We start from the raw sequence: 12,592 nt of genomic DNA, 5'->3' as shown, positions 1-12,592 counted from the left end.
ACCATTTGATCGAATGGTCATTCGATTGAGTGGCTTCGGTGAGTTGGTTTTCGGCGTTTCGTTTCGCGTGCTGAGCGTTGCGATGCGTTTGAGCGAGTTTCGATTAAGCGATGCGATAAATTAATAATAACCACACAAATACTATATCTAATATACAATCATCCTAAATAATTTGCGTTTAGCGTTTGCGATTTGATTACGTTGCGATAGAGTTGCGATTGCGATTCGATTAATCACCACCAAACAGTAAAGTAAACATGCACAAGTAACACATAGATAGCACACACACGTAAAACAATATACAAAATCTATAAATCAAGTTGCGAATGCGATTGCGATGCGATTAGCGGTAAAGCGATAAAACATGCGATAACTTTGATTAAACCTCGATTATTAATAGATACTCCACATAATACAACTAAAGCGATTAAATAAAAAGATTCGATTACAAGTCATTAACGTACAATCATTAGTTAAGCAAGGAGTGACAGATCGTAATTAGCAATCTTTTCTTCCTTTGACTTTGACTTGTACTTTGACTTTCGTAACACGGGGGTTTGGAACAACATTATGAAGATATCCAAAAACCTATCACGTCAAAACTTTGAGGTAGATAATCGGTTGGTAGTAAAACTTGGGCGTGGCGATAAAACTCTGTTCTAGATAGACAAATGGGTTGGAAATCAACCCTTAAAAGATGTCTTTCCAGGCCTTTTTACTGCAGAAACTGATAAGTTTTGCACAGTCTCGCAACGGTACTCGATTACGGACGGAATTTCACTTGGTCATGGGGTGGGGTGGCATCCATCAATTGAACTGGGCTTGCGTTTCGAGAGACTGGGAATCATGCACTCTTCGGTTACAAGGGCAGAATCCAAGTAAAGGCGCTGATTCTTGGGTGTGGCGCGAATCGGATGGCTGCCAAACTTATAAGGTACGTAACCTCCGTAAAGAACTTGACTACATTGACTTAATACCTGAAACGAAGGTGCTTACATGGCTCAACTGGATCCCCCTCAAAATAAACTGCTTTTTGTGGAGGCTGGTACCGAATCGTATACCAATTAGGGACGCACTATTAAAAAGAAATATTTCTCTACCTTCGGACATGTGCCCCTTCTGCTGCCACAACCCCGAAAACTGCTGACCATCTCCTAATAACCTGTGACTTCGCAAGGTGCGTTTGGCAACAAATATTCATCTGGATAAAGTTCCCCTCCCGCGTTTCCTCCTTAGTGTCGTCGAACTGCTTGAAATCATCCGTTCGCACCCGGTTTGCAAACCAAATAAAAAGGCAATGCTTTTGATTATAGCCACAATGTGCTGGATTCTATGGAAGACGCGCAATGAAGTTATTTTCAAAGGCAAATACACGTCACACTCAAGCGTAATTGGTGAAGTAAAAACATGTTCCTTTTTGTGGATCCGAGCGCGGGCTAAAGTACAAGAGCTAGATTGGGAGAAATGGAGATATTTCGATTTCAAAATGTTTCCGTTGTAACCGTGCACTGTAAACCTCATGTAACAAACACATAAAGTCTGTTAGTTCTTTTTTATTTTCTCTTGTACTTGTTCTTTCACGCTTGAGTGGCTTGCTTAAGCTTTTGTTATAAAATCGCCTATAAAAAAAAAAATCTAAGCGGGCGAATGATTGGTTGAATCATGTTGGGACTAGATTTTTCACTTAAGTTTAGTTATCTTACTAAAATTTTAATGTGGTTTAACACTTTGTTTTAACTTATTTAACATCCACACACATCCAAGTTTGAAATTATTTATTTGTCAATTCAACTTTCCATACCAATTCAACATCCAAAAGATTTACTACTCACCCCTAAATTGGTACACACCAATTCATCCCGCAACTCAACTCACTTGTACTACTTTTAAGAGAAAATGCATCAACGTGTTAGATAAACACTCCCCCTTCCGGTACCGGATCGACGACGTCGTTCTCCCTCTTCTCAAACACCAACTCACATCACCGATAATATTATTATTCCCCAAATTACCCCCAATCAATCATCATATTTCCCAAATCCCCCACTTCCCCCAATCCATTTCCACTCGATTAGGGTTTCTTCATTTCACTCAACTGTCAACCGATGACCTGATTTCAACTCATTTTCAGTTAATTTCCACGATGGAGCTTCGAAATTCTAGGGTTGAGGGTCCAGCTGTTGACCAGAGTCAACCGATTGCTCAGGTGGTGGCGAAGAGGAAGCGAGGGCGGCCGCCTAGGGCTCAGCCGGTTGCGAAGAAGAGTAAGGAGGAAGATGAAGATGAGGATGTGTGTTTTATTTGCTTTGATGGTGGTAGTCTCGTCCTTTGCGATCGCCGGTTTGTCTTCATTTACTTGCTTGATCTACTGCATTAACTCTTGTCTTATATGTTTAGATGTTTGTTAAATGTGTGCATTCATTGAAGTTTATGTTACAACAAATTATGTAATATCCCGAACCGTTTCAAGATATAGATATTGCCCGCTTTGCCCCTGATGGGTTGCCTATCCAGAAACTCACGGTTTTGTTTCCACCCGACGAATTACTCGCCCGGGCAAAATGTGTATTGGTAGAGCAGGTGGAAGTTTCCACCTGCTCTTCTACCTTTTTTGCCTGGGCGCGTAATTTGTTGGTGGAAACAAAACTGTGAGTTTCTGGATAGGCAACCCATCAGGGGCAAAGCGGGCAATATCTTACCCGCTTTGCCCCTGATGGGTTGCCTATCCGGAAACTCACGGTTTTGTTTCCACCCGACAAATTACTCGCCCAGGCAAAAAATTGTAGAAGAGCAGGTGGAAAATTCCACCTGCTCTACATTGCCTGGGCCAGCAATTCGTCGGGTGAAAAGAAAACCGTGAGTTTCTGGATAGGCAACCCATCAGGGGCAAAGCGGACAATATGTTGGCGTGGTTTACTTCGGATGTTACACTTTATATACTTTTGAGGTGATGAAGTATGAATAATTGATTAATGTTTTGCTTTTTTTTTTTTGGGTGTAGGGGATGTCCAAAGGCGTACCATCCGGCTTGTATTAAGCGGGACGAAGCATTTTTTCGATCGAAAGCTAAATGGAACTGCGGTATGTCATATTATTATCTTTAACATTTAGGGTTGCTCAAAATCTTTAACATTAGGAGCTAATGTTGTTTTGGTGTTTGTATGGATTTCAGGTTGGCATATATGTAGCATGTGTGAGAAGACAGCACACCATATGTGCTATACGTGTACTTATTCATTGTGCAAAGGGTGTGTTAGAACGTCTGATTATGTGTGTGTGAGAGGTGATAAAGGCTTTTGTACAGTTTGTATGAAAACAATCATGCTGATTGAAAATAGCGGAGATGCAACGGTATGCAAATTTGTACTTTTTCTTATACTCTTATTATATGTGGCTTTCTTTATGTTGTCTAGGTGAGGTCTTTCTACGGATTTAGCATCTTCAGGTTATAACACTATAGTTGTTTTTTTGATATTGCAATATGTGCCGCAAAAGAATAACAATCATTTAAAAAAGTTGGCATCATTAAATTGAACTTGTAAGACAATATCTTTTTCCTCGTGTTTTAAAAATGGGCATACAGAAAATATACACATATCTGTAGAGAATTTAATTTCAGTAAACTAGTTATGGTTAAACCAATTTTCTTATATAGTCATAGTAAATGGAAAAGGAGTTTAATAAAGCTAAAATAAAGAAGTAAGCAGTTTTATTTATATTTTAAATGTATCGACTTAGATGGATCGTGGATCGGTTAAATGTGTTGATCTATTGGATAAATGTTTTTGACCTGTTTGGTCACATGAATAATTTGGATAGGATCTTGAGACCTGAACAATTGACAAGCTTACTGGCTTGTGTAGCTTGCTTAATATTGTAAACTACACTCTTGTAAAAACATCATGATTGTTGAAGTTATTTATTTTATATATACACTGTCTCACACACAAACCCACACATATATCTATACGCACATATACATACATATATATATATCATAGTTATTAAAGGCGCGAGGCGCACTTAGGGCGATTTGTTGGGCCCAGGGCTTTATTTGCGCCTAGGCGCGCGCTTTAATAACTATGACATGAACCATAGTTATTAAAGGCGCGAGGCGCACTAAGGCGGATTTGTTGGGCCCAGGGCTTTATTTGCGCCTAGGCGCTCGCTTTAATAACTATCATATATATATATATACATACACCTATATCTATACACACACATATATAAGAACAATTTTAAAATGTAAAAGAAATATGAACAAGTACCAAGCATTCATTTTTCCAATATTAAATATCTAAAAATAAAAGAAAATGGTTTAAATGTAATTGCTATTGTTTCTCACTCATCTCTCGTAAAATCATAAGAAAATTTTTTTTTGAACAAATTAGTTTGATTTTTTGTTTATTGTGTAGGGTTATATTACCTACACATGTGTAGGTAAAAGGTACAAAAGTCGAACATATATGAACAAATTAGTTTGATGTTTTTTTGTACATAATTTACGCATGTGTATCTAAGAAGCACAAACTAAAAAAAATATGAACCATCTGTCAAGACATTAAACGCTTTAAATTCGATTCATTCTTGCAATTATTTGGTGTTATGTAATAATCCTCACCCTATATGTGTCTATATATACATACATATTCATTATATATATATATATAAATGCTTTTGCTTATATATTCTCATCAGGTGGATTTCGATGACAAGACTAGTTGGGAGTATCTCTTCAAGGTATATTGGCTCTACACAAAAGGAAAGTTATCGTTAACTCTTGACGAGCTTACGCAAGCTAAGAACCCATGGAAACTAGCTTCCATCGAACCAACCACTTCACATATTAGCGCCAGTGGTCGAAGAAGCATTACAGCCGACCTATCTAAAGCTAGTCTCGAAGCTAACGAAGCCAAAAGAAGAAAGACAAATGAACAGACCAACGGGCTTCCTAACGACCTGTCTACGGACGTGCCCAAAGAATGGGCGAGTAAAGAGTTACTCGAATTCGTCGCACACATGAAAAACGGTGATACGTCTGTTTTATCTCAATTTGATGTCCAGGCACTTCTGCTAGAGTATATAAAGCGAAATAATCTCCGGGACCCACGAAAGAATACGCAAATCGTATGCGATTTACGGTTAATGAATCTCTTCGGCAAACCACGCGTCGGGCATATTGAAATGTTGAAGCTTCTGGAGCCGCACTTTTTGGTTAAAGAGAATACTCCAAACGACACACCCGACAGCACTGCAAAACCGGCGAATACTATTACTGATTGCAAAACCGAAAATACGGCGGTGGTTAGTAACAAGGAACGTAGAAATCACAGGAAGGGTGGAAAACGTATACAGAATAAATTGGATGAATATGCTGCTATTGATGTGCATAACATGAGTCTGATATATTTAAGGCGTAATTTGATGCAGTCTCTTGTTGAAGATAATGAAAAGTTTAATGAAAAGGCGGTCGGGTCGATTGTGCAAATAAGAATATCTGGTAGTGATCAAAAGGATGATATGTATAGGCTTGTACAAGTAGTAGGTAATGCAGTTTTTTTATTGTTTGCGCTCCTGTTGGAATTATTATGTAACGTGCCGATCTTTATTTACGGTTTTGTATTATAGGGACGACTAAGGTGGATGTACCGTATAAAATTGGTGATAAGTTGGTGGATGTTATGCTTGAAGTGTCCAACTTAGACAAGAAGGAGACGGTGTCTATTGATACAATTTCAAACCAAGAGTTGTCTGAGGTGACTATTTTTTTTGTTTAAAATGCCATTTTCGTCCCTGAGGTTTGACCAGTTTTGCGACTTTCGTCCAAGGGTTTGTTTTTTCGCATCTGGATCCAAAAGGTTTGAAATCTTGCCATTTTCATCCGGCTCGTTAACTCCATCCATTTTTCTCCGTTAAGTCAGGGGTATTTCCGTCCTTTTGTTAACTTAAAGGGCAATTCGTTTTTTTTCCAGGGGTCTTCAGTTGTTTTTACATAAAGTGAAAAAGACCGTATTGCCCTTAAAATTAGCAATAAAAACGGAAATACCCCTGACTTAACAGAGAAAAATGGATAGAGTTAACGATCCGGATGAAAATGGTAAGATTTCAAACCCTTTGGATCAAGAGGCGGAAAAACAAACCTTTGGATGAAAGTCGCAAAACTGGCCAAACTCCAGGGACGAAAATGGCATTTTACTCTTTTTTTTTTTTAAATTTTTTTATAAAACTACAATACAATTGCTTGTTTAATATAAGTGCCGCACCATTATAAACGGAAAATTAATGTTCCTTCTACTTTTCAGGATGAGTGCAGACGTCTGCGAGAGAGTATAAGATGTGGGCTTGTGAGATGTTTTACTGTAGTAAGTATGCATGCCATTTTGTAGGGGTGCGCACGGTTTGGTTCGGTTTTTTTGATAAATCAAAACCGAAATGTTTGGTTTTCGAAAACCGTTCGGGTTCTTCGGTTTTAGCAACGGTTCGGTTCGGGTTTTTTTCGGGTTTCGGAACAGAATTACGTAAAATTCAACAATAAAAAGTATAATCTAAGATTTAAAAATCCTTCTTAGATGTTTACATTTAAGTTATTATATTTAACCTTTTTAACTAATATTGTTGACATAAAAATAACCTTCTAATCTATTTTTATGTTTCTCCAAAGTTTTTATTAAGACATTTTGTTTTATAATACTTTGAAATTATTTAAATTTATGTTAAAATTTTGTTATTATAATACTTTCTAATTTCTAATTATTTAATTTTTTATGTTAAATTTTGTTATTTCTTGTAGGCAGTGGATAAATCGTTTCAAAGATAAATAAACATGTTAATCTTTTTATTGTAAATACTTAACATTCAAGAATAAAATTAATAATTCCTAAATCAGTATATAATGAACTTTAATAAAATGATTTTTAGGTTATTCGGTTTGGTTCGTTGTTTTTATGTTTTCATAAAATGGAAAACCGTAACCGAAATGTAAATTTCGTTTAGTATTTTTTAACGTTTTTTTGTACGGTTCGGTTAAATCGGTTTTTTTTGGTTTTCTGCTCATTCCTACCATTTTGTTTTATGATTTTATTAAAATCCCCTATACTTTGCTCATGCGAGCTTTTGTGCTTGATATAGGGTGAAATACAGGAAAAGGCAATGGCCCTGCAGTCAGTGCTGATTGATGATGTGAGTTATTTGGTTTCGAGATATAGGGCTTGAACATGAGATATCATAGGCTTGTTTATTGCCTATGTATGGTAGAATCTACATGTTACGATATTTTTATTTATGTCATTTAGATTGTTAACCAATTCTGGAGGTGGTGGCAATATGGAGGGGTTGTATAGCTTGGGTAATGGGTCGAAACGGTTCGAGTTGGGCTGAATCTCAAAACACTTTCTTTTGTCCATATTTAAAATAGTTTGTAAATAACTGAGTAAAATGACATTTTCGTCCTTGAGGTTTAGCCAGTTTTGCGACTTTCGTCCTAAGGTTTGTTTTTTCGCATTTGGATCCAAAAGGTTTGAAATCTTGCCATTTTAATCCAACTCGTTAACTCCATACATTTTTCTCCGTTAAGTCAGGGCCTCAGGGGTATTTCCGTCTTTTTTGTTAACTTAAAGGGCTTTGTTTTTTTTACAGGGGTATTTGGTCTTTTTACATAAAGTGAAAAAGAACGAATTGCCCTTTAAGTTAACAAAAATTACGGAAATACCCCTGACTTGACGGAGAAAAAATGGATGGAGTTAACTAGCCGGATTAAAATGGCAAGATTTCAAACCTTTTGAATCCAAATGCGGAAAAACAAACCTTTGGACGGAAGTCGCAAAACTGGCCAAACCTCAGGGACGAAAATTGCATTTTTCTAAAGTAAATACATGTGTTAACTATGCAGTTAATGCGGTAAAATATCGGATATCGGTCAAGGACCGATATTTGAAATATAGGTTATCTCGGTGAGATATCGGTAATTTTAATATAATGCAGAATTTATATATATAGCAATTTAACACCAATAATTCAGTGATATATCGGTCAATATCGGTACCGATATTTGACACCGATATATCACCACTAGATCATAAAAACAATATTATTACAATAGTGATTTAGGTTTATGAATAAACCAAATTAGGAGGTTATATGCATAAAAATGTTAGTTAAGGGACTTTTAACCTGTTTGACCCTTTCCAAAATAAGCCTTTGAACTAATTTTTTTGGGTACTATTATTATAACAAATTAAGCCTTGTAGTTAGCTTAGGAAAATGATAAATTTTATCATTTTTTTAATTCAAAACTTTGGTTGATATGTAAGTTAGTTTAAAAGCTTAATTTGTTATGAAATTAGGTCAAAGAATGTATAGGTAATGATTTGGTTCCAAAGTTTTTTGATTTGACCTGTCTGAGATAAAGCGCAACTCAAATCGGCGCGTTAGCAAACAAATGGGTTGAAATTGCCACATTTAAATGAATAATGTAGGTTTTTTTATCGCTTAAATAATTGGTTTTCCATTTTTTGTGTAATATAGAAAATCGGAGCCGAGATGCTGCGGCTCAATCAGCTTCGCGATCGAGCAAGTGAAAAGGGGCAGAAAAAGGGATATCCTATGATGACAATATATTTTTATTTTTTACTTTTTACTTTCTTATTATTCACGCGAGTATTTATTATTTATATATTGGAATTCTTTGACCTATCCCACTGTTAGAGAATGCGTGCAGAAACTCAAAATTCTGAAAACACCAGAGGAGCGCGAACGCAGGTTACGCGAGATTCCAGTGGTGCATTCTGATCCAAAAATGAACCCCGACTATGAATCTGATGACACCGAGGAGTACTTTAACAACGAACAAGGTTTGTATGTTTTTTTTATTGAGTATAATACCATTTTTGTCCCTGAGGTTTGGCCAGTTTTGCGACTTTCGTCCAAAGATTTGTTTTTCAGCATCTGGATCCAAAAGGTTTGAAATCTTGCCAATTTCATCCGGCTCGTTAACTCCATCTATCTATCTTCGTTAAGTCAAGGGTATTTCCATCGTTTTTGTTAATTTAAAGGGCAATTAGTCTTTTTACATAAAGTTAAAAAAACCGGTTTGCCCTATAAGTTAACTAAAAAGACGGAAATACCCTTGACTTAACGAAGAAAAATGGATGGAGTTGACGATCCGGATGAAAATGACAAAATTTCAAACCTTTTGGACCCAATTGCGGAAAAACAAACCTTTGAATGGAAGTCGCAAAACTGACCAAACCTCAGGGACGAAAATGGCATTTTACTCTTTTTTGTTTTTCTTATTGTAGTTTCACATGGACTTTTGTTGACCAATAATAATAATATGGTAACATTCCTCAGGAGAACATCGAAAGCCGAAGTTTCCTTGGGTCAGTGGCACAAACACAATCTCTCCTACAAAAAAAGCTGATAGTTTAAAAGATCAACCCGTAGACTTGCATGTTGCAAATGTCGATGAGGATTCTAAGAAACCAAACACGGGAAACGATGCGATTGTGTTAAGCAGTTCCGCGAGTCCACAAAACGAGGCTCAATGTAATGGTTCAATAGTCCCAAAATGCGACCCTGAAGCTGCTTTGACTTCATCGTTATCGAACATTGCGTCAGATCCAGCACCTTCAATTCCCTCCCTGATGAACAACCGATCGGTTGATGATGACATGTGGCATTACAGAGATCCGAGTGGAAATGTTCAAGGCCCGTTCTCTCTGTTACAGCTGCAGAAATGGAATACAAGTGGATATTTTCCTGCCGATATGAGAATATGGGCGGACCTAGAAGCCGATTCGTTACTTTTGAACAATGTATTGCAGGAACACTTTCACAATCCCGACGGTCAACGCCCCGAGAATGTTGCTAGCAACGTTAAAGATAATCAAGTCGATAGCGTCACTGTTTGCAGTGAAGCTCCGTCATCCACTGTTCGTGCAACTTCTTATGCTTTTGATAATTCCGTTAACCTTGAGAGGATGCCGGAAGCTCCGTCATCCACCGTTCGTGCAACTTCTTATGGTTTAGATAATTCCGTTAACCTTGAGAAGATGCCCGAAGCTCCGTCATCCACCGTTCGTGCAACTTCTTATGGTTTAGATAATTCCGTTAACCTTGAGAAGATGCCCGAAGCTCCGTCATCCACTGTTCGTGCAACTTCTTATGGTTTAGATAATTCCGTTAACCTTGAGAGGATGCCGGAAGCTCCGTCATCCACCGTTCGTGCAACTTCTTATGGTTTAGATAATTCCGTTAACCTTGAGAAGATGCCCGAAGCTCCGTCATCCACTGTTCGTGCAACTTCTTATGCTTTGGATAATTCCGTTAACCTTGAGAAGATGCCCGAAGCTCCGTCATCCACTGTTCGTGCAACTTCTTATGCTTTAGATAATTCCGTTAACCTTGAGAAGATGCCCGATGATTTGAACTGTGATCCCGATCCCCCAAGCGTTGGTTCTTTGACCAAGATGAACGAGTCAACCACAACTGAACAATTTGGTATCCAAAACATGCCTGATATCAACCAGCACGTGTCTTCTGTTTTTACTGTTGCAGATGCGCCTCTTGTAGATTTACCAACCTCGTTACTGAAAAAGGAAAGTCACGACAATCCGAAAATACAAGATTCCAGAGACAAACAACCGTCAAATTTTTTTGTTCAAGATTCCGGGATCCAAAAAATGCCAGATATTAACCAGCAAGTTTCTTCAGTTTTTACCGTTGCAAATGCAGCTCTTGTGGATTTACCGAGCCCGTTACCGAAAAAGGAAAGCCATGAAAACCCGAAAATACAAGATTCCGGGAATCCGCCTAGCTGGAGTACAACTTTGAGTCTAGTGGTTGGTGGGACCCAACTGCCCGAAACAGGTGATGAATGGGGCAGGTACTCTACTACTGTAGATCATCCTACAAACTCTACTATAGACCAAATTACCAATATGCCATCATGGCATGGACTTAGTGAAACGATTGAGTTTAGCACGTTGGCGGAGGAATCAGTTTCGGATCTTTTGGCTGAAGTTGACGCAATGGAGTCGCGAAACTGTGTCCCGTCACCTACTTCTAGAAGGAATAGTTTTCTCGAGGATTTGTTTAATGGGTCAATTGACGATTTTAGCCCGACTGCCGATCAGGGTACGAGAAGTGACGGGTTTAGCTCCACTGCGGATATACATTTAAGTCGGCAATCCACGGGCTTACAGTTCTCCTTTGGGCTTGAGACTAAGCCCACTTGTGCTGTTAGTATCCCTCAGACATCGGTTTCGGATAATATCAGTTTTAAGTGGGCGGAAATGGGGAGTTCGGAGCTCCACCCACCACATCCGCCCCGCCAAGACATGATCGATTTGAATGATTCCACACGGGCAGAAGCTGACGACGGAGAAAGAGAAACCGTAATCGAAGAAAAGTCAACAACCCGCCCGGTAGTCAATGCGGAAACACGGGTAGGAAGGAAGTCGAAAGAAAAAGAGCGTGAAAGTACAAAAAGTATAAAACAAGAGATATTCGAAGCGAAGATTGTTCATGGTTTTTCGGTAGTAGCTGAGGAAGAAGGTGAGTTTGTCCAGCCAGATATGGCGGCACCACCACCCCCACCGCCGCCATCACAACTACCACCACTACTGCCACTTCCACCACAACCAGCGATGGGACTGGACACGGTTGATTCACGCAGAGCGGGATCAGGAAGACCGTCTCAAGGAACCACAACTACAGGTCGAGTCCATGCGCACACCAGTAGTAGCCGTAGCGGTAACGTAGGGCGGGACTCGCATCACAGGCGGTCTGGCGGAGATAGATATTACAGCAACAGTAACAGTCCACGAGAGCGGAGTCATCATGTTGAAGATTCAGGTTACAGTCGAAGCAGTAAAGCTTCATGGAGTAGGCAGTCTTCGTTCGGTGGCGGCAGCAGTGGCGGCGGCGGCGGTGGTGGAAGTGGTTATTCCAGGCCGCCGTTGAAAGGGCAGCGTGTATGTAAGTTTTATGAAAGCGGGCGTTGCAAGAAGGGATCGGCGTGCAACTATCTGCACCCACAAGACAGGTAATTTTGGGATGTGGTTGTTTTGATTGGTGACATGTTTTTTGTATGATCAATATATGTAGTATGATGATGATGATGCTTGCCCCTGCCTGTGATTCGGTTTACCATATTTTGGCTATCGGTTATTGGGACTAGTTGGTTTATGAAGATCGTTTATGTTGATAACTGGAAAATTGAAATTGTAATAACTCACAATTATATTATTGCTTTATGAAGATCGGTTCGGTTGATATATGAAACCTGCGCGGTCATTTTTCAATACAAGGGAACCCTATACATGTCTTTAGCATAATGAATAAGTGGTCATTTATCAATGTTAGTGACTTAACCCAACCGATCTCTAGATATCATAAGATCAATCGGGAGAGTGGTATTGTGTAACGCTATCAACTCATTGACATGTCAGTATGATTGACGCAACTTCATATCCGCAAGTTTTCATGACAATTAGCGCAAAATGATGGGGCTTATGTCCATGTTGGGTTGTTTAAACATGGTTGAGCCTTCTTGTACTTCTTAGTGAATATAAATATTTGTCTTTCATGTTTA

The 12,592-nt window shown here is 38.7% G+C and overlaps 1 protein-coding gene across 2 annotated transcripts; it reads left to right on the top strand.

The window, feature by feature from the left end:
* Positions 1-1,827: 1,827 nt before the first annotated feature.
* LOC110899470 (zinc finger CCCH domain-containing protein 44) lies at positions 1,828-12,302 on the top strand. 2 transcript variants are annotated; one of them, XM_035975708.1, is made up of 11 exons: positions 1,828-2,340; positions 3,002-3,081; positions 3,173-3,351; positions 4,699-5,545; positions 5,629-5,756; positions 6,303-6,362; positions 7,129-7,179; positions 8,524-8,594; positions 8,698-8,849; positions 9,349-9,954; positions 10,171-12,302. In XM_035975708.1, the coding sequence occupies exons 1-11, from the start codon at positions 2,144-2,146 to the stop codon at positions 12,045-12,047; spliced, it is 4,248 nt and encodes a 1,415-aa protein (XP_035831601.1). In that variant the 5' UTR covers positions 1,828-2,143; the 3' UTR covers positions 12,048-12,302. The 2 variants fall into 2 exon arrangements, with proteins under 2 accessions (XP_035831601.1, XP_022002055.1); XM_022146363.2 differs by having other exon boundaries at positions 1,830-2,340; positions 9,349-12,302.
* Positions 12,303-12,592: the final 290 nt, after the last annotated feature.

This window comes from Helianthus annuus, chromosome 7 (genome assembly GCF_002127325.2).
Source record: "Helianthus annuus cultivar XRQ/B chromosome 7, HanXRQr2.0-SUNRISE, whole genome shotgun sequence".
NCBI lineage: Eukaryota > Viridiplantae > Streptophyta > Magnoliopsida > Asterales > Asteraceae > Helianthus > Helianthus annuus.
This window is presented reverse-complemented; position numbering and strand designations above follow the sequence as displayed.

What these genes read in the sequence shown, in the direction of transcription:
- LOC110899470 (XM_022146363.2), top strand. Translation starts at nt 2,144, where the DNA reads ATGGAGCTTCGAAATTCTAGGGTTGAGGGTCCAGCTGTTGACCAGAGT. An exon ending in TAGGCTTGTACAAGTAGTAG is followed by an intron (nt 5,546 to 5,628) that starts GTAATGCAGTTT and finishes TTTGTATTATAG; the next exon opens with GGACGACTAAGGTGGATGTA. An exon ending in GAAAAGGGGCAGAAAAAGGG is followed by an intron (nt 8,595 to 8,697) that starts ATATCCTATGAT and finishes GACCTATCCCAC; the next exon opens with TGTTAGAGAATGCGTGCAGA.